The sequence below is a fragment of the Cajanus cajan genome, chromosome 7, assembly GCF_000230855.2.
Source record: "Cajanus cajan strain Asha chromosome 7, NIPB_CcT2T_4, whole genome shotgun sequence".
Taxonomy (NCBI): Eukaryota; Viridiplantae; Streptophyta; class Magnoliopsida; order Fabales; family Fabaceae; genus Cajanus; species Cajanus cajan.
Window position 1 is genome coordinate 60,925,466 of NC_138523.1, and position 20,660 is coordinate 60,946,125.

General features: G+C 32.4%; 4 protein-coding genes across 4 annotated transcripts; 1 reads left to right on the forward strand and 3 right to left on the reverse strand.

Moving 5' to 3' along the window:
- Nucleotides 1-723: 723 nt before the first annotated feature.
- On the reverse strand, nucleotides 724-3,254 carry LOC109818856 (Nse4, component of Smc5/6 DNA repair complex). The gene is made up of 7 exons (XM_020384393.3): nucleotides 2,924-3,254; nucleotides 2,762-2,842; nucleotides 2,441-2,663; nucleotides 2,267-2,360; nucleotides 1,831-2,047; nucleotides 1,651-1,742; nucleotides 724-1,206 (listed from the first exon to the last, which is right to left on the reverse strand). The coding sequence occupies exons 1-7, from the start codon at nucleotides 3,048-3,050 to the stop codon at nucleotides 952-954; spliced, it is 1,089 nt and encodes a 362-aa protein (XP_020239982.1). The 5' UTR covers nucleotides 3,051-3,254; the 3' UTR covers nucleotides 724-951.
- Nucleotides 3,255-4,615: 1,361 nt separating this feature from the next.
- Nucleotides 4,616-5,881, reverse strand: LOC109813673 (AP2/ERF and B3 domain-containing transcription factor At1g50680). The gene has a single exon (XM_020377906.3). The coding sequence runs from the start codon at nucleotides 5,870-5,872 to the stop codon at nucleotides 4,868-4,870; it is 1,005 nt and encodes a 334-aa protein (XP_020233495.3). The 5' UTR covers nucleotides 5,873-5,881; the 3' UTR covers nucleotides 4,616-4,867.
- A 2,236-nt stretch (nucleotides 5,882-8,117) lies between these two features.
- On the forward strand, nucleotides 8,118-11,009 carry LOC109813682 (protein NRT1/ PTR FAMILY 7.1). Its single transcript, XM_020377917.3, has 6 exons — nucleotides 8,118-8,192; nucleotides 8,277-8,336; nucleotides 8,483-8,588; nucleotides 8,813-9,030; nucleotides 9,129-9,685; nucleotides 10,016-11,009. Exons 2-6 carry the CDS (start codon nucleotides 8,289-8,291, stop codon nucleotides 10,839-10,841), a joined length of 1,755 nt encoding a protein of 584 aa, XP_020233506.1. The 5' UTR covers nucleotides 8,118-8,192; nucleotides 8,277-8,288; the 3' UTR covers nucleotides 10,842-11,009.
- Nucleotides 11,010-14,646: 3,637 nt separating this feature from the next.
- LOC109816101 (zinc finger CCCH domain-containing protein 14) lies at nucleotides 14,647-19,363 on the reverse strand. The gene is made up of 3 exons (XM_020380972.3): nucleotides 19,151-19,363; nucleotides 18,622-18,682; nucleotides 14,647-15,498 (listed from the first exon to the last, which is right to left on the reverse strand). Exons 1-3 carry the CDS (start codon nucleotides 19,218-19,220, stop codon nucleotides 14,730-14,732), a joined length of 900 nt encoding a protein of 299 aa, XP_020236561.1. The 5' UTR covers nucleotides 19,221-19,363; the 3' UTR covers nucleotides 14,647-14,729.
- Nucleotides 19,364-20,660: the final 1,297 nt, after the last annotated feature.

A 20,660-nucleotide genomic window follows, 5' to 3' on the forward strand; every position in this document is an offset into this window, starting at 1 on the left:
CCAATTCCCTTGCGTGCGAGCTTCCTCCACCATTCTCACGTTTTTGAGTCTCCCCCTCCGCACAATTGGAACGCCCAGCTTTGCCTCAACGAACGCGCGTCTCCGCCGCTGCGAACGCACGTCTCCGCCGCTGCGAACGCACGTCTCCGCCGCTACGAACGGTGCCGCAATCGAACGCCGCCGTATACGAACGTGCGTCTGGGAAGGACGCGATTCTGTTTTCTCTCCCTCCGCCGCATCTTCTGCCGCATACGAACGCCTCATTGCAGCTTCCAGCGCCATCGTGAGTGTTACTTCTCAGTTCTCACTCTAACATTTTTGGTTTTTGGTTGTTTATGTATGGTTAAGATTTGTATTATGACATTTTATTGTTGTTATTTGACTTATTTCAGACTTAGAATGTTGAAATAGTGATATCATATTGTGTGTTCATGTTTTTTAATATATTTTAATATTAGGTAGACTCTTACGAGTCTACGAGTCGAGTCTACGAGTCGAGTCTACGAGTCGAGTCTACGAGTCGAGTCTACGAGAGCTCCACGAGTTTGTGTAGACTCTCGAGTTTGACAACCTTGGTACTAATACTAGTAAAATCCCTTGCAGATAAATGTGATCAAGTTCAGCCTTCACCCCCACCACCAATGTGTACGAACCATTTTCAGAATGAAATGGTATGGTGCTAGTCCAGATCAATTACCCAAATTCACTAACATAACAACACACTTAAAAAGAAATGAAGAAATTTTCCATTAAGTTGAAATGCAAAGACAGAAAAGGGAGCTACATCATCCATTCTGCCATAATAAATTCAACCTTACAAAAGGCATACTACCAGACCATGGATCTACAAATATTTACATCCTATATACATCACAAAAAACTCAGTTTGATATGCCTAATATAACTAGTCATGTAAACTATAAGTTGATCTGGTACCTAACATGCTATTTCCTAATGAAGCCTACGCTTACACCTACGTAGAGCCCCTTCTCTGGGAGCATTTTCCTCATCACATTCGGGAGATTCTTCAACAACACTTTCATCCTGCACAACCAATCCTCGGTTCCGTGATAGCTTCCTGATAGGTGTTAAAGCCAAAGCAGGTTGGGAATTGTCACCACCCATCTCCTGAGAATCAACTGCAGTGCAACATTGAATCCGATTTGGCATTAACTCTTTTCCATCGGGCACTAAATCTTTCATCATCTGAAAACAATGTTGAGAGTTACAAAGAGAGTTGTAACATGCCTAAGCCATTAAATGAAAAATGCATTATGAACCATAGTATTATTTGCCTACATGACAAAACTGTAAATAGAAGGTTAATTAACTGTAATAGCAATGTAAAGAGAAGGTTAATTAACTGTAATAGCTGGTAAAACCCAAAGCTTTTTAACAATCATTTTGTTTTTCATTTCTCTGAAGGCTGTTTGGTTGAACAACGCATTATACAATAAACATTCAAGCTGTTGAGAAAAAAAAAAAAAATCACTCAAGAAATTATTAACACTTTTCCCTTTTTAAACAAAGATGATGCTGTAACACTAACATGACTGCATTCCCCTCTAAAAATCAATTAATGTATTAAATTCCCGATATGCTCCTTGAATTCTCACTTTACAAGCATTGGACATTTGGACCCGTTCATACCTTCCAATCTTTGTAATCATATCTGAATACAAAATGAGTGTAAGAAACTTCTTTTGACGATACTAAGTTGGCAGCTGGAGCGTTTTTAGGTGCTGAAAAGAAGACAGCGTAAGTATCCATTGTACAAAAAAAGAAACTGAAACAAGTATTCAGTTGATTGAAGTGGAAACACAATCTTACAAACATAGTGTGAACGATCTTCATCCAGACTAATCTCAGCACGACCATCTTTCACTAGGAATGACAGGGCAAACAAGTTTTCCACAGTCTGAGCAAAAGACGTCTTGTTCATAATTAGGTTTTCAAGCCGTACACGCTTTGCCCTCCTTAAGATGTCAAACATAGTCGCCATGTTTTTGTCCGTATCAGTCTTTTCCTCTGTCACAGCCTCATCAAGCTGCTAGAAACAAACAAGGAATAAATAAAAAAGCACTTGCAAGCATATACATAAATAAATTCTTGATCCTTTTCACAAACAAATAAATCACTATATTAAACATCCAGTGTGCATTCGTGCAACTTACAAGAATCTTGTTCATTTTATTTTCACGCACATTATGAACATAGTCAAGCATTGTTTTGCAGGAATGCATATAAAAAAGAAAAGGGAAGTGACCTGTTGGGGCCTAGTAATTGTAGCTGGGCGGGAATCACGAGTTCTGCGCACTCCTACTTTGCGCTGCTTTAACTGATTGTCCATGGGACCAAGCCTTCAAAACAAGCAAAATCATAAGAGAAGTGAAGCATTATAAGTAACGAATAGAGGAAGGAGGAGGGGGTTGGAGCTCACATGGTAGAAGAGCCATGAACCGAAAGGAAAATTGGGGACACAGCAAGGCCAAGTTTCTGCCAGTCGATTGAGTCTTGGGCTTGACCATAGTGTATGAGCAAAGAGGAAACAAATTGTGAAGGGGTGACACCCTCGTTCGCTAAAGACCTAACAGATCCCACCAGAGTGCGCGTGAGATCCAACAGCGCCTCCGCATCTGCAACCTGCTCTCTCGGCTTCTCAACTGCGAAATTCATCCAACCACACGAATGAATCAATCAACGAGGTATTAATGCTATAACAAGAAGAAAAAGAAGAAGAACCCTACTAAGTTGTAGGTACCTTGATCGTGTAACTTGTCGAACTCATCCAAGATGGTGTCGAATTTGCTGCTGTCCGTGTTCAACAAATCGTCTCTTTTGTCTATTAGGTATATTTAGGGTTAGTAAGGGAGAAACAAAATTAATTAAATGTTGTAAATTGAAGAGTGAATGGTAATGTTACCATTGATGAGAGTCTTGAGTTTGAGGAACTGGGAGCGTATGATCCTGCGAGTGGCGGGGTTCTGCTCGCTCGCCTCTTTCTGCTCGGCATCTTTGCCATTGCCGTTGCCTCTGCGCGAACCTCTCATGCTTGCAAAACCTAAACCCTAATTTGAGATAGATAGGGGTTTTGTTTGGAATTGAAATTTGAAACTAATTGTCTGGCATTGGCTTATGGGATTTGAATTTTCATGAAAATGGGGAAAATTGAACCGCGGGATACTTTCCCGCTTAGGTCAAATCTTCTGGCTTTTACCTCAAATCTTCTATCCACTCTCTTTTTATTGCCACACTTGTTTCTTTGGGCCACTCTCTTTTCATGTTTCTTCCTTAATATTGGATCCGTTTTAAACTGAAAAAAAAAAAAAATTAAAAAGGATTTTTAAATAAATACTTTTTTTAAAAAAATAGATAAGAGTTGTTTAAAAAAAATGGAAAACTGTTTATTTAAAAAGAAATAGACAAACATATTAAAAAATTTAAAAATATTTATTTTTATTAAAAAAATACTTTTCATTAGAGATTCTTTTTAAAACAAACAGACTCGTTATCAAGAATACTATGCTCAAAACAACAACGAATTTGTTTGAAAAATCAATAAAAAAAAATACCCTGAATTTATTACTGACAATACTGTTGTTGCTAATGCTAAGTATTGGCAAGTTTTTTCCTTTGACTTTTGAAAAAGTTATTGACAACTTTATTTATACAAATATGTATTCCTTGATAATCCATCAAAATACTTGCATTCCAATGATATTGTTGTATACCAACTACCTATGGTCGAAAGCAGTATTTTTTCTTTCTTTCTTGTAGACTACGAAACATAGAAGAACTTAGTAAAATAGGTGACGCCAATTAATTAATTTTATAAAATGGGTCAAAAATGTTAATTCACTGGTTTTTTAGTTGGTTCATTCACAACTTAATAGCATCTTCTATTTGTTCTTGTGAGGTTCTTATTAAGTTCAATATCTTATTCTTATTTATTGTAGGATGTTGACATGACTTATTATAACTATAAGAACAGATTAATTCTTATAGAAACAATATGTTTTTATGATTAAATTTTTTTTTATATGAAACTAGTAATATGTAAGATTCATTTTAAATTATTAGAGGATCGCACTATTGGAAAAATAAGGTAAAATTATGAAATATAATATAATATGACCAGTTGAAAGTGAGTTAAGAATTTTCATGTAAGCACACAAATAGAGGTGTTTTAAATAATAAAAAAGTAGAAGAATAAAAATATGGATGGATGAAAAATAAATGTATAGTATAAATGAGAGTATATAGAACTTAGAATTTTTTTATACCAAGAACTCAGAAAATATTAGAAATCGAGTTTAAGCTTTAGCAAACTTGAAATTGGGAAGTGAAAAATATTTATAAAAAATACTGACGACTCACAGCAAATCCACCACACAACTACGTGTAAATTATTTAGATTAGTGGATTGATTAGTAGGTTAATATACTAATCCAATACATAAAGATAATAAGTAGTTTCTATAGGTGAATTAATTATATTACCTATTTTTTCAAGTGTGATTTATCAAGAACAAAAGGTTTACCGAATTAATTTTTTGTGGCAAGGAAATATTGCCATACTAATTGATATCGAGAAGCTTGAGTCTTCTAGAGTTGTAGCAGCAAACTACAGTTCTGTGGATTACTAAAAGAAACGATGATGATGTATATGTGGCTATGGCTATACCTTGTACAATATTAATTATGTAAAAGTGGTACATCTAACAAAGTACTAAATTTCTAGTCTATCTGAATCCATAAGATGGAGTACATGTTTCACACAGGGATCAATCAATTAACACATGTTCCTGCTAAAAGGTAAAAGATAAGGATGAAGGACAAAAGTAAAACAACAAATTGCATAAATTTCTTCAGGAGATACACACACCAAAGAGCCTCAAACCCTTTTGTGAACTCAAATCCTTTCCAATGTTTCCATCCCTATTTTCATTCTCATCTTCATCTTCATCTTCATCTTCATCTTCATCTTCACATCCTAAAATTTGTTTGGTGTCTTTCTTGCTCTCTCCAAAACACTGGCTTCTCTCATGATCTACTGCATTATTATTATTATTATTATTATTATTATTATTATAGACTACATCGATCATTGAAAACGCTTCTCCCTTTGCCCAACTCATAGGTTCACAGATAAAAAAAGCAACCACATCTTTAGCCTTCAATTTCCTATCCTTGACAAAGCGGTTCCAGCCTCTAGTGAACACGTAACTTTGGCTGCTCTTCCAATAGCAGTAGCGAAACTTCCACAACCGCATCAGTTTGTCGTAAAACACAACCTCCATGTCAACACTCTCATCATTCGCGTAAGGAAAATACGTAACCGCGTGTTTCTTAGGGATCACAAGCCTGTTCAGCTTCCCCACATCACTTGGTGTTAATTCCTTCTGAAAAAGTTGGGTGCAGCAAAACTGTTCATCACCCTTCAAACTTATGTGTTTTGCAAGGCTTTGCTGGGGTTGGTGAGTGCTGAGAAACGTGGCAAAGTTTGAAGGGTAGGTGCCATCTCTGATCATGCTAAGCACTGTTTCTGCGCTGTAATGGCTTTGAAACTTAGGCTCTTGAACTGTTTGATCGTTCCATGGAAAGTTTCTGTGGCATTCTCCGCTTCTGAGTTTTATGGTGGCGCTGTCGTAAGCCATTGCAGCCTCTCTTTCGGATTTGAATGTCCCTAACCAGATTCTTTGGTGGTTTGCATATATTTGTGCACCCCAGTTACCATTTTGTTGAGGCACAACGCCTTTGAACTTGTGAACATTTTCTTCGTGCCTGGCGCGTTTCGCTGCGTCCAATGCAAACATGATTTCGCTAGAACCTGAAGAACTTTCCATCTTAGTTCTTTTGGAGGAGAGATTCATTAAAATGTGTTTTTCTTTCTTTCTTTTTATTATGTTTGAAATCGAGAACAAACAGGTAATGGAAACAGAAAACAATGTGAGCAGAAGACAGTGGATTAAATCTGGCAATTGTGTTGTACGAAAATGGTAACCAATGTAGTCACTAAATTTGGTAGTACCAACAGCGCAGTTAGGAAACAAAACTATTTAGTTCCAACAAAATTCAAGTTACAATCTGAAGTGGCCTTGCCTTAATTTAGGAAAACTAGTTATCTATTTGCTTCACCATCTTGTTTTGCACATTATGGTTACCATTTTACTTTCTTGAGATTCATTAATTATTTTCCTATTACAACAAGTTAACTGAAAACACCACCTGAATGACGAATCTTATGTTTTACCCTTCCCTACATAAAATTACTAATCCACCTGATTAGCCAAAACCAACCCATCCAGAACGCCCTAACTGCAATCTTTTCTTGTATGTAACGTGCCTGTCTTGGCTAGTATAACTTGTTAAGACATTCTTTTAATTTTAATTATAAATAGTTGGATATAACTAAACCAAATAATATTATAGTTTTTTAAAACAAAAATTACGACCATTAATTTATAAGTACGCATCATACTTATCTTAACAATAATTATAATGACTTGACTTAAAGTTAATATCGATATTATTCTTGTATTTTTTCATTTGGGAAATTATGTGTGACTCAGATTTTATTATTTTTTTAATCTTATAAAACTAATTTATAAAGTAAAAATTGTTCTCACTAATATATTTTATTTTAATCTTATCATTAATTATTAATCAATCTGATAAAAGTATACTTCTTACATTAAAAATGGGATATTTAAAATGTGAAATTTGCAAGACAAACTATATACTCGCTTACGTAACAAGACTGTAATATACCATAATGTGGGTTTTGAACATTTTCATCTAATGTCTGGTTGATCTTATAAGTATTGACTCAATTTATTTATATAATCTATTTTAATTTTTAATTATTCCAAACTTTGCAATCTCCAACAATGTGTATTTGTTTTAGCACCGATCACGGGGGATCACATACATTTTAGTACCTTGGAGAATGACACGTTAGACAAGGTTTTACGTGGAATTTTCACCACTTCAATTGGTTTGTTCTTGTAAAACCTACGCCATTCATTGTAGTTCTGCTAGATTGCCGCTTCTGTGTTTGGCTGCGTAAATTTAGCGATATGAATAATGCCTGTTATTATTTTTAGTACGTCTGCAGTACTCACAGTTAATTTACAATCCAAACCCAATTTCTTCGAACAAATAGTTGGTACTCGAACTTTAAATAATATACTACTAAAAAAAACTCAATTATATACCAATTATGTCAAATTTTATTGATTTGTCATACTCGTTTTCTTGTATTTTTCTGCACAATTGTTTGTGTTTAAACCAAGCAAAGCGAGAAGTGATGTCAACTTAACAGTTTGCAGTGCCAGTGTAGATGATGATGGTTCACGAACTGTTACTTACATGACTATACAGGTTAAGAAAGATAATGAATAAGATAACACGAGATTTCGTTTTTTAACATGATTTGGAACCGTGTATATATTCTAGGTAGGTCCAATTCAGTATTAATAGCATAATTCAAGCAAATAACTATATAGCTTGTGGATAGATGTTGAAAGTAGAACAAGCTTTTCATCAACTGTCAACAACGTTTAACAGAACCCCAATCACCATGCATGATATGCATGTAAAGGTGAGATCAATTTGCCTACAATTTGCAAATATAGATAGATAGATATTCACGATAAGAATATAAAATCACGTACATCCCAGTATATGTATGTCAAACTTGACGGTTGAGATGATGAATGAAAAGTCGATTGTACGTATAATTGAGGGATTCGGAAATAATATTTACCACATAAATAATTCAGAGTGAAATGGAAGTGAGGCTATCAAATATTTAAAGAAAATAAAAACTTGAAAAGGACGAGAAGACGTCAGATTCAGTGTTATAGGAGGAAAAAGAAACGCCAAGTCCCCACTTGTACTATGGCTGAAGCAACCAGTTTGTGGCAGAGAGTCGTCCATTAATACAGTGTCTAAGATTTCTCCACTTCCCTTTTGAGTATTCACCACTATTCTCATCCAAATTGTCACTTTCTCTCGTCTTATCAACTCCAATCATTTAAGATTTCTTTCTCTCTCACACTCCGTATTTTTGGCTAAGCAACGTCAATTTGAAAGTGATATCCTTTCCCACGTCCCTCTATATATTGCATGCTATAATCCATCTATACGATCAACCCTCTTCATCCTTATATTCATTATTCTCTTCACTTTGTAAGTCTTTTAATTTCTTTCTGAATTAGCTTCTCTTCTTCGCTAGCTTAGTAGTTTAAATTCACGTGGCTTTGCATCATGCAGATACCAACCAGAATGGCCACTTCATTCTCTGTCGACTCCCCCAATATTGCAGCCAACAAGGTACTATTATATTAGAGTAATATTCAAACAAAAATTTCTACACACTCATTTTATCTCTCTCCATCACATTGCCTTCCTTATCACACACTTCTCTCCTTTTACTTCAGTACATAAAAATATATGATATTTGCTTTGAAAATAAATAGGTAATAGAAGAAGATAGCAGCTACAGAGAAGAACCAGTTATGGAGAAAAGTAGCAGAGAGGATGGAAAGAAAACAGGAGGAACGAAAGTTGCAAGCCTCTTGCTAGGTACTACTACTAAACAAATGATCGATTAATTCATTTTTCAAAAATAAGAAACAAATAGTTTAATTTCCATGCATTGTTCCTTTCAATCAATCAAAAATTATTTTAGCTATAAAAGCCAGTCAATAAATATGTGGTTAGATGACATTGTTAATGTATTTTAATTAAATTCAAATAAAAATGTGTTTGTCTTATCCCATAATTTATCAAGTTTTGACTCAATGTAGTGAATCAAGCACTAGCTACACTAGCCTTCTTTGGAGTTGGAGTGAACTTGGTTCTGTTCCTAACCAGAGTTCTTGGTCAAGACAACGTGAATGCTGCTAATAATGTCAGCAAGTGGATAGGAACAGTTTATATGTTCTCGTTGATTGGAGCATTTCTCAGTGATTCATACTGGGGTCGATTCTTAACCTGCACAATCTTTCAGCTTATTTTTGTTCTGGTATATATTTTTCCCATTAGTCTTTCGCTGTAGCTTTTGTTAATAATGCAATCAACTTTTCCACCTTTTGACATGTTGAATTTTTGTGCATTCAATAGGGCTTAGCATTGTCCTCACTGTCATCTTGGCGTTTCTTGATCAACCCAGCTGGTTGTGGTGATGGCGACACTCCATGTAAACCCTCGTCAATTGGAGACGACATTTTCTACTTGTCCATATATCTAGTTGCATTTGGTTATGGGGGACACCAACCCACCTTAGCAACATTTGGTGCAGACCAATATGATGAGAAAAATCCAAAAGAGAAGAGTTCAAAAGTAGCTTTCTTCTGTTACTTTTACTTTGCCCTCAATGTTGGTTCTTTGTTCTCCAACACTGTATTGGTCTACTATGAGGACACAGGGAAGTGGACAATGGGTTTCTTGGTGTCATTGGTCTCTGCTGTCATAGCCTTTTTGTCTTTCTTATCAGGAACTCCAAGATATAGATATGTAAAGCCATGTGGAAATCCGGTGATGAGGGTTGCTCAGGTATTCACGGCTGTTTTTAGGAAATGGCATGTTGCTCCAGCCAAGGCAGAAGAACTTTACGAGGTTGATGGTCCACAATCTGCTATAAAAGGCAGTAGAAAGATTCGGCACACAGATGATTTTGAGTAAGCATTGAGATTTTAATAACAAATGACTGTTTTCTTTTATAATAACATTTGGACCAAACAAAGAACATAACCGTACTGTACAAAGTACAAACTTTCTTCAAAAGTACTATTTGCAAAATTGCAAAAGATTCAAGAACCAAATACTTAGAAATCACATTCATTAAAAATATGTAATAGTATACTTGTGTCATTTGGGGATGTTTCAGAGTCTTCCATATCAAGTGGAAAAACAAATTAAGCTGTGTTTTTGTTATACCTTGTATTAAATTAGTACACTGTACACCTACTTGGTAAACATAAAAATTTAAACCAATTACTTTTGGGCAGATTCATGGACAAGGCAGCAACAATTAAAGAGAATGAGGAACATAGTCCAAAGAATCCATGGAGGCTTTGCACCATCACTCAAGTTGAGGAAGCCAAATGCGTTTTAAGGATGCTACCAGTTTGGCTATGCACAATTATTTACTCAGTTGTGTTTACACAGATGGCTTCTCTTTTTGTTGAGCAAGGGGATGTGATGAACTCATACATAGGAAGTTTTCATTTGCCAGCAGCCAGCATGTCTGCATTTGACATCTGCAGTGTCCTTGTATGCACTGGAATTTATCGCCAAATTCTTGTTCCATTAGCGGGAAAATTAAGTGGTAATCCAAAGGGACTAAGTGAGCTTCAAAGAATGGGAATAGGCCTAATTATTGGTATGTTTGCAATGGTTGCATCTGGTGCCACAGAGATTGCAAGGCTGAGACATATTATTCATGGAGAGAAGACAAGTTCCTTGAGCATATTTTGGCAAATCCCACAGTATGTTTTGGTTGGTGCTTCAGAAGTTTTCATGTATGTGGGTCAATTGGAGTTCTTTAATGGGCAAGCTCCAGATGGCATAAAAAGCTTTGGAAGCTCACTTTGCATGGCTTCAATTTCTCTTGGAAACTATGTGAGCAGCATGCTGGTGAACATGGTTATGATAATCACATCAAGAGGGCAGAATAAGGGTTGGATTCCAGAGAACTTGAACACAGGGCACATGGATAGGTTTTTCTTCCTCCTTGCAGGGCTAGCAGCCTTTGACTTTGTGCTATACTTGTTGTGTGCCAAGTGGTACAAGAGCATCAACCTTGAAGATAGTAACCAAGAGGAGGAGGTTTGAGTCCAATGCATGTGTTCACTATTTAACTATTTATTTCCCCTCCCCAAGCATTATAAGAATAGTCCTCATCTTACACTGTCTTAGTCTTAGGCTTTTCTTTTTCTTCAAAATGAATCGGATGTGTAAGCCAGTGATTTGTTAATAGTAGCTGCTTAAATTATCCATTTATACCTTAGCTTAATCATCACCTTACAATTAAACGTGTACATTTCAATTTTCCAATAAATAAATATATGAGTTATGAGAGGCATATGTGCTAATTGATGTATGCTCTGTCCTTGAGGGATGTAAAATAATTACAATTTACCACTTGCCCACTATTTCGAGAAAGTATTTATAAACTAATTTTTCAAACACAGTCGAAATATAAAGTATTTATATTTATCTCACCTCTTACCCACGTATTTTATTTGGGCAATCAATGGCTCATGGTGTTCCACCTCCCATTACATGATCATCCTACTCAACTTCATCTCATTTGTCAACATGTGAAATGCACACATTATATCGCAAGAAATCACCCACCAATGCACCAAAATATTTGAACACAACACTAACAGTATTAAATACTCGTGTCTCCTGTCCCTAATTACGTCGAAAGGGTTTATATTTATATTTTCTGCCACAAAAGAAGCTACAGTACATATATGTGAATTAGGCCTTGCACGCTTCCTCTTGTGCCTCAATTCTGGGATACAACTAAGTCACTAGGTTGGGTTCATCACGTATATATATAGCCATGATACCAAACATTTTACACTTTTACTGCATGTTGTTTTATCATATATATTTTGTATTAATTAATTACTTGACAATTAAGGTTTATATATATAAGTATCATCTAATTGAATAAAAGACATGGGACTAATTTCAAATATTATATGAGACATGCATGCAACTATAATGCAAGATCGTATCATCTTGTCTTGGCATGCAAGCTAATCATTCATGACCTTAGGAACCAAATACATGTGGAAGAGCATGAAGATTCCAAGCCATGAATTGTTTGCCTCCACAGATGACATAGCAAGCTGTCATGGTTAAGTGTTCTCACATCATATTCAACATCGCAAATTAATACAGGTTACATGCATGGTTACATATGGATTAAGAAATTTTGAAGATAACACGATTTTGCAAATTATACCAAACATGTAGGACAAGGATAAAGCAACTTAAATACAACATTACAAGTATTATTGGTGTTATTCTTTAATTAAATTTAAAATTTTATCTAATTAATTCGATAATACATATTAACATTTAATAAGATCTTTTATTACATATTGTAAGGATAAAAATTCTATTTTAAGTAAAAAATAATACTAAATTTTATCTTCATCTTAAGCATAAATTTTCTATTAATAATTTTTTTACTTGTCATTGTTTAATATTCGTCAATAGAACTATATTTATAAATAAAGAGTTTTTATTTATTTCATGAATATTTTAAATTTTCTATCACTAGATCGATTGTAATTAATCTTATAAATATATAATATAAAAGTATTAAGCACATTTTATTAAATATTTTAAATTATTTAATTTTTTACTTTTGATATAATAAATGAATACTTTTTTTAAAAAAAATTATTTCCATTTGTGTTCATGGATTAACACTAAAAAAATCCTTAGACATAGTTTTATTAAAAAAATATTTTAACATTTTTGAAAGAATGATAATACACATACGATAATTAATATAATGTTATTTTTTATTTTTAACACTTTTTCATATCTTATTCTTTATTACATATCAAAACTTCCTCTTTCTTTTTCTTAGTTGTAAAATTTGCTGTATAGTTTGTTGTTTATTGTATAAGAATCACTTTCTGAAAATGTGCCACTGAAAAGAAAAAAGTTTCCTATACTTAGCAAAAAAACATATAAATAACTTTTGGATATATGAGATTTTCTCAAAAACGTTCATAGAAGATGAATAGATAAAATGTTTAATAGGTAGACATAACATTTTATTGTGATAATTGATTATTAAGTTATTAATTGTTTTTAAAATAGTTACCAGAGTGTAAACATATTACTTTTAAGCAAGTTAAATAACCAAACATATTTTATAAAATCGTTAGGGCTCCAATTTCAAGAAATCACATACTCCAAAAAATGATTATATAGTAGAATGAAACACTTCTTATATTAAATGTGATAATACATATGTTTTTGTATAAAGCATAGGACTGAATAGGCACTGGTGGACCACATAAATGAAGGCCACAGCCTACAAATAAGGATGAGAATTGGATTAACATTGAGTCTAATTATGCGACAACATTTAATGAATATGTAACTTTGGGGATGTTTCACCTTTTTAATAAAATAATAATTTTGATTCATTAACTAATTAACAAAATTGTATTTACATATGTAAAGGTTTTAGGGTGCGACTGTAGTCAATCTAAATGACCAAAACTTGTGAAAATATTTTAAAATTTCATTAAAAAAAAAACCTTAAAACTCAAGCTACGCTTGTTATCAAGAAAAAGGTATCAGTGTTTAAAACCAATCTAATTCAATCGGGACATCGAAAATAAATTTTAAAAATTAAAAATCGATAAAAATAAAATAAAATAATTCGCAGTTTTGTTCAGAATTTTTTTTACTAAAAAAACGCGGTTCGGATAAGTTTATGGTTTGAGATATTAAAATCGATATATATATATATATATATATATATATATATATATATATATATATAAATCTAACTGTTAGATTGAAAGTTCATATTTCTTAAATCATATATGTCAAATTTTGTTAAAATTGAACAACAACTTGAAGGTAATTAAAGTGTTCATATTTTAATATATTTTGAAATGTATATATTATGTCAATTTTGTTTTATGAGAATGAAGTATCAAATCATCTTAGATTAATATAAAATTTGATATATATTATCTAAGAGATATGAACTTTCAATCTAACGGTTGAATTTACAAAATTCATAATTAATATAAAATTATTAAGCGGTATAATAGTTAATAAAAGTTACACAAGTGTAATTATAACTCTCCTCATATATATTAAATATATATATATATATATTAAAAAATAATTTTTATTTTTATTTTAATATATATATGAGAAGCGTTATAATAATGCCGGTATATTTTTTATTAATTATTACATCCTTCAATAACTTTATATTTAATGTGAATTTTGTAAATCTGACCATTAGATTGAAAGTTCATATCATCTTATATATTTATATCAAATTTTGTTAAAATTAAATAACTTAAAAATAACCAAAGTATTCATATTTTAATATATTTTGAAATATATATTATGTTAATTTTATTTTATAAAAATAAAATATTAAATTATTTTAAATTAATATAAAAATTTATATATATAATTTAAAAATAAAAAATTTTCAATTTATCAATTAGATTTACATTTACATTTACATTTTATATAAAATTATTAAAAAAATATAATACTTAATAAAAATTACACCGATAATTTATATATATATATATACACATTATCCCTAAATCCGTTTGTTTCTCCTTCATACTTGTCCGCAGCTATTATCCATGAAACGAGGTGTTTAGTGGAGATACCGATTTTCTTTTGGGGTCTTTTAACTTTGGGTTATAGGAATAAAATGTTGGTAATAGAATAATATACCTCTTAGCATTGTTGGAGAGTTTTGCTCTAAGGAAAATGCTAATTTATTTTCATACTATTTTACTGTACGGACACAAGTTTTTCTTCACGAAATATGATGATAGCGGAAAGCAATTAAATTTTAGAAGCTGAGGTAAGAATCAATTAGTTATCACGCGGCAAATTAGAAACTGATTGAAAAATTTGAAAAGTAGAAAATTTTGCACAATTCAATCCTCACTAAAACCATGAAAAATTATAACTCTATCAGATTCCAGGCTTGCGCAATTCATCAGCTCCATGTGCGAAGTGACACCTTTCCCCAAAAGTGCAGGAACCTTTAGCAAAGTTTTCACATAGCTTAGTCTTGAAGTTGTTTGACGGGGCAGCAGAACTCTGTGTAGTAATGCTTTTCATTGGAGGCCCAGATGCAGAACTGACATTTAGAATAAGTTCGTGAACCATGGCACTGGCTTGTTTGATCTGATCAAAACTGCCTTCAAGTTCAATGTTTCTAAGGTTAGGATCTGAATCATGATCCCTTATGGAAAGTTTGGCTCCTGTTGCACGACATATTTGCTTAGAGTTGACACCATTTTTTCCAATGACAGCTCCAGCTAGTGAAGCATTGATACTAATTTTTGCAGTAGCCGAGGCTCCAAAGCCGCCAGCAGCTCCATGAGCTGGAATTGGGGGCTCAATTCGCCCACCAACCCTTCTGCTTTGCATTTGTCCCAAGCCACGGGGATCTTCATATGATGGGACCGTAGGCCTTCCAAGCTCCCACTCACCATGGGCAAAGTGACATTTGTCACCAAATTTGCAACCTTCAGCTGTATTAAACTTGTTGCACAATCGGGTTTTAACAACTGGAGGAGACGACCCATCTGGGAAGGATGGTGGAACAGGATTTCTACCACCACCTTGAGGAATAGCAGGATTGCTACTAACATTGATCAGCTGAGAGACAGCTTTGAAGCCACCAGGAACATAATGCAGGAAATGACATCCTTCACCAAATGGACAGCCAGATGTGCTGCACAATAGATGAAAACAGATGACATAAGACATGTAACCAACTAGTAAGATTCCAAAATTATAGATCCAGTTTGACCTAATCCAGTTCATTGAATATGAAACTGAAAATTAGCAGAGGGATAACATACACCAAAGTTGCACCATTAACGAATTTATATACTTTCCCTTGCAAAACTATTGCCAATATACAAAGCAACTAATTTTTTTTTGTAATTTGAAAATATCTCTCTGGTTAAAGCAAAAATACAATTGAATATTATATGGGGGATTTTTTTAACAGTGCAAATCACAATGATTACCAAAGTAACAAGAAATACTGAATACCCCAACAACGGTATAGCATAATACTGGGAAAAATAAGGTCCAGATATATACAGTATCACAAATAAGATGGCACACTTAAAGTTCAAGTATTCTAATGATAAAATGGGATAATATTGATGGTTACAGTATAATCAAGTACAAATAATATGGCTTAAATGGAGTAATTTGAGCACCTCTTATAACAAGAGATAACATGAAACAGACTACAACAGGCATATCTAATTTACTTCATGCAGCACTTTATCAAATAATAAACTGTATGTATTCTTCAAGCCTAAAATAATACTTCTCAGCAGTAACTCAACAATGCTCAATCTGATTTCTCATAAAAGTAGCAGCAAACATAGAAAGGCTAAAAACATCAAATTGCTAAATCAATGAACATTAACAATACACATTAACAGAGGATAATGGAAAATTTAAGATCCATAAGACACAATCACATGATTATTATCATGAGGCTATTTTGAATTCTTTTACAGTTTACATAATTCATACTAAATACACATAAATTTACAATAAAAAGTTAAAGGTCGTATCTCTTGAGCAAACATACACAAGTAAATACTAAACACTAAACAGTAACAAAGGATGCCATGATTAGCCAAAGAGATGGAGTAAAAGAATGAATGAGTCTGGGAGAAGATGACCAAAACAAAAGGCCTCAAAGACTTGGACCAAGGGACAATAAACAGAGAAGATAGACTGATGGAAGAGAAAACAGGAAAGGAAAATCGATGGTATAAAAACAAAAACACAAAACAGATTAGAAAGAGAACAATGAAAACAAGACTTTAGGAGAAAAGAGAAGAAAAAAAAAAGAATGAGAAAGAGAGATATAAAAAAGCTGCTACATGGGTTGCTGAAAATTGCCAGATGGTCATATATTGCTCACTGGAGGGCCGGACAGGGGTCACACAGTAGTCAAGGTAGGAGAGAAGAAAAGTGAGGCATGATAGTTATGAACTCAAAAGAATTCTAACCCTTTTTACCAAAAATCCAAAAATTATCACCATATATCGCCTCTCGTATGTCAGTATTGGAGGACATTCTCAAGATTTTGGCCACCATAAGCTTAGTGGCCATATTATATAGCACTCCAAAATGATACTATTTTGGCTGCTGCTACTGTGAAGTATAACACTATGGCACTGCATGTAGCAGCCAGGGGCCGCTACACAATACAATAGTACAGACTATAGAGGTGTGCAAGGGTTGTGAATTGTGAGACGAACAATTATCAGACATTCACGGCACACATGTATCTTAAAAAGTAGAGAACAAATGAGAAAATATGGTGGCAGGACAATTTTAAATTACAGAAATAGAGATTGTCACTAGAATAAATCAGGAATGATAATGAGTTTGAATAGAAATCCAAACTCAAGAAACACTGCAAATCAGCAGCTTCCTTGGTGTACAGTAACTGTCTGTATAATGTGCAAACAGGATAATGATATAAATGGCTGATTGATTTACCAGATTGTTCGAGGATGACCCAATTCCTTATTATTAGCAGAGGCTTTTTATTAATTCAGAGTTTAGACTCGAACAATAGAAATCATTTACCGAAAACAAACCAGAAGGAACAAACTCATAACCTCTCCATGTTTCAAGTCAGAGAGATATGCAAAGCAAGGAAAGACAGCAAGGTCATGTCAAACCTTGTGACTGAAAACACAGGTAAAAGGCTTAATCCTAATATTTTGTGAGTGTACATATATGTGTTGTAAAAGGTCTACTCTTACAAAGAAGCATTGTGAAAATATATCGATACATATATTAATCTCCAATCAGCTGAGACCACTTCCTAGCATAGAAACTTCTACATAGTAATTACTTAGTAGTTAGTATCAATCAAGATGATGCAACAACCACCAACTTTAAACATAAAAAAAGACAAATATCTATCTGCATCAAGATTTTCATGAAATAAACATTTACACAAAGAAATGATGTAACCACTCAAAAAAAAAATCATTAATATAAGTTGACAACAATACATTGTTAGATAAGACAAAACTGAGCAAACAACAAAAGATTGTTCCAGATTCCAGGGCAAATGAGAGAGATCAAGGGTTAACGAAAGTAAGGAAGATGCTGAAGTTAACAAAAAAACTGAAGGTGCAATTCCATCTAGTAGTGATACTTGAAGTCTTATTTGGCATGTCAGTTGGAAGATTTGCAAAAGCAAACAATTGCATATGGAGGACATAATGATTTTCACATGCATAGAAGCATATCATGTCTAGATGTGTATAGTCAACTAAGCAGTATAGTAACATAAGAAACAACATTATCATCATTTAACACCAAATAATTACAATAATTTCAAAACAAATCAGAATGAAGTATGTTGAGAATGCTGCTTGCAAACAACATTCCAATTATGTTTCGGTGTATTGATAGAAATATAGCATTTCTTAAGCCATATACTGCTATAGCCATTTCAGTGATCTGCATCAGACCTCTTTACTTGCAAAGATTGTAGAAAATTGTATACAAGTACAACCAAATATGTAGATCAAGTTAAGCATCTCATAGAACTTCTTTCATTTATATATAATCCAGGAAGCACTTAATAGAACTGATCATTCTTGAGAATCAACAATTTCTGTTCATAGTCTTGTTATCGTAATTAGAAGTAGGACCTGTATCAAAGCTTTAACTACCCAATTCATTAGTCAAATAATAATATGAATTCTGCTTGCAGAGATTTTGTATCAAAATTTTCTAAAACATTATACATATATCAGAGTGAATTAGATTTTATTTTAGACAAGTTAAAGATTTGAACCTGAAAAACTTTGTGCATGGCTTCGATTTGCTTCCTAAACCAGATGGAAAGGAGTCCGTTTCTGTTACAGAACATTAATTAAGTCCTCTCAGTTAAAATTATTGATGTTTTATGATTCAACTTGGGTAACACCCAATAGCCATTTTTTTGCTATTATGTGATGAATATTAGCTCATTTAATTTCATGAATAGCGGGTGCTTTGAGAGCAAGGTGCTCGACATAATAATTCAACATCCAATATAAATTAACACGACAAAACCTAAATTTTATGAAATTTTAGAAAAGACTGAACAGTATGTGGTAAAATTGACAGAGAGAAGCGGGAACGAAATAGCCCTAACATTTTTTAAGATTTTGTAAGACGCTCTTGTTCCATTAAAAAAAAAAAAAAAAAGAAAAAAAAAAGTAGCGCATCTAAGAAAGATGGATGAAGAGAAGAAGGGGTTGTAAAGAAGCAGGAAGAAAAGTAAAAGCAGAGAGAGAAAAGGAGAAGAATGGAAGGGAAGTGAGTAAAGAGTAAAGACGAACCTGGGCGGGATTTCTTGGCGCCGCCATTGGCGTTGAAGGCAGCTTCAGGCCTGCCCCTCTTGCGATCCATAACAAGGCAACGACAGATCGAAAAACAGTCGAGTTGAAGCGAAGCCCTAAGCCTAAGGCAAACCCTAACCCTAACCCTAACCCTAGATGTTGTGAAGAGAGAAGAGAAGAGAAGAGAAGAGAGAGTATCTGAGGAAGAGCGTCTTATTACCTTAGCCTATATATGTGTGCCGTGTGCGCTACCTTTGATTAGATCTATGGACAAACATCATACCCTATCTCTTTCTTATCTCACCGCTTTTTTTTTTTTTTTTTTTTTTATTCACATATTCTTACTCTACTCACTATTTCTTAACTTGTATTTTATAATTAACAAATACATACATACAAATAATAAATTATATTGTGAGATAAATTATTTTTTATTATTATTATTTATTTTAAAATATTAAAATTTAATTTATAATAAACAAAAATTATATTAAAAGAATTTTAAGAAGAAAAGCATCTAATACTGTTATTATTATTTTTTAAAAAAAATAAGCGTCTAAAACACTATCTCGATACTCATTCATGTTTATAATGTTTATAGGATATACACTCTTACTATACTTAGTAAACAATTAAAACTCGCATTAAATTAATCTTATATATTAAATATAAACAGGTTTCTCGTACTAAAGTATATTTAGCCATTTTTTTTAGTTCGATCATCGATGGGAACATTTGTAGTTATTGATTATTTTTTATATTTTCTTATCTTTCACAATATATCATTTTACTTTAATAAATATAACTTAAATATAATTTTAGTGTTTATAAAATAAATAAATTTTGGTTTTAATCTCTATAATTTTTATTTTTATTTTTTTTAATTTATAAATATTAATTTTGCTCTTTGTGAGATATTTGTAATATTTGTAAAATAAATAAATTTTAGTTTTTTTAATAAAATATTTTTTTTTATTTTCATCTCACTAACATATCAAATCACTATGTTTTATTCTTAAAATGATTTTGAATAAATAAATAATATTTAATTTGAGGATATATAAAAGAAATTAAAAAAATCATAAATAAATATGATATCAATAATAATTATAAGTAATATGGCAATTAATGATTTTAATGAGATTATTTTTAGGTATTTTGTTTAATGTATATTGTTTCTTATTTTTTTTAAATAAATTTTATATTTTTATTTTTAGTATTTTAAAAACATTATTTAAAATAATTTTGTATCATAATATAAACTATTTTTCACAAATATAAAATAAAATATAATTTATATGTTAAAGATTTTAATGTATATATATTTAAAATTAATATATATATATATATATTAAAATATATTATATTCATATATCAGTATAATTTATTATAATTTTATTTCAATATAAAATATGCTAAAATACTGATTAATAATATAAACTATTATATTTTGAATCAATTATCAACTCAATATTTCATTCAATTATGAACATTTTGTTGTAATCTTTGG

What these genes read in the sequence shown, in the direction of transcription:
- LOC109813673 (XM_020377906.3), bottom strand. Translation starts at nt 5,872, where the DNA reads ATGAATCTCTCCTCCAAAAGAACTAAGATGGAAAGTTCTTCAGGTTCT.
- LOC109818856 (XM_020384393.3), bottom strand. Translation starts at nt 3,050, where the DNA reads ATGAGAGGTTCGCGCAGAGGCAACGGCAATGGCAAAGATGCCGAGCAG. An exon ending in GTTCATGGCTCTTCTACCAT is followed by an intron (nt 2,361 to 2,440) that starts GTGAGCTCCAAC and finishes CTTGTTTTGAAG; the next exon opens with GCTTGGTCCCATGGACAATC. An exon ending in ATGATTACAAAGATTGGAAG is followed by an intron (nt 1,207 to 1,650) that starts GTATGAACGGGT and finishes CATTGTTTTCAG; the next exon opens with ATGATGAAAGATTTAGTGCC.
- LOC109813682 (XM_020377917.3), top strand. Translation starts at nt 8,289, where the DNA reads ATGGCCACTTCATTCTCTGTCGACTCCCCCAATATTGCAGCCAACAAG. An exon ending in CCAATATTGCAGCCAACAAG is followed by an intron (nt 8,337 to 8,482) that starts GTACTATTATAT and finishes GAAAATAAATAG; the next exon opens with GTAATAGAAGAAGATAGCAG. An exon ending in TTCAGCTTATTTTTGTTCTG is followed by an intron (nt 9,031 to 9,128) that starts GTATATATTTTT and finishes TGCATTCAATAG; the next exon opens with GGCTTAGCATTGTCCTCACT.
- LOC109816101 (XM_020380972.3), bottom strand. Translation starts at nt 19,220, where the DNA reads ATGGATCGCAAGAGGGGCAGGCCTGAAGCTGCCTTCAACGCCAATGGC. An exon ending in CGCCAAGAAATCCCGCCCAG is followed by an intron (nt 18,683 to 19,150) that starts GTTCGTCTTTAC and finishes GTTCTGTAACAG; the next exon opens with AAACGGACTCCTTTCCATCT. An exon ending in CCATGCACAAAGTTTTTCAG is followed by an intron (nt 15,499 to 18,621) that starts GTTCAAATCTTT and finishes TCTATTGTGCAG; the next exon opens with CACATCTGGCTGTCCATTTG.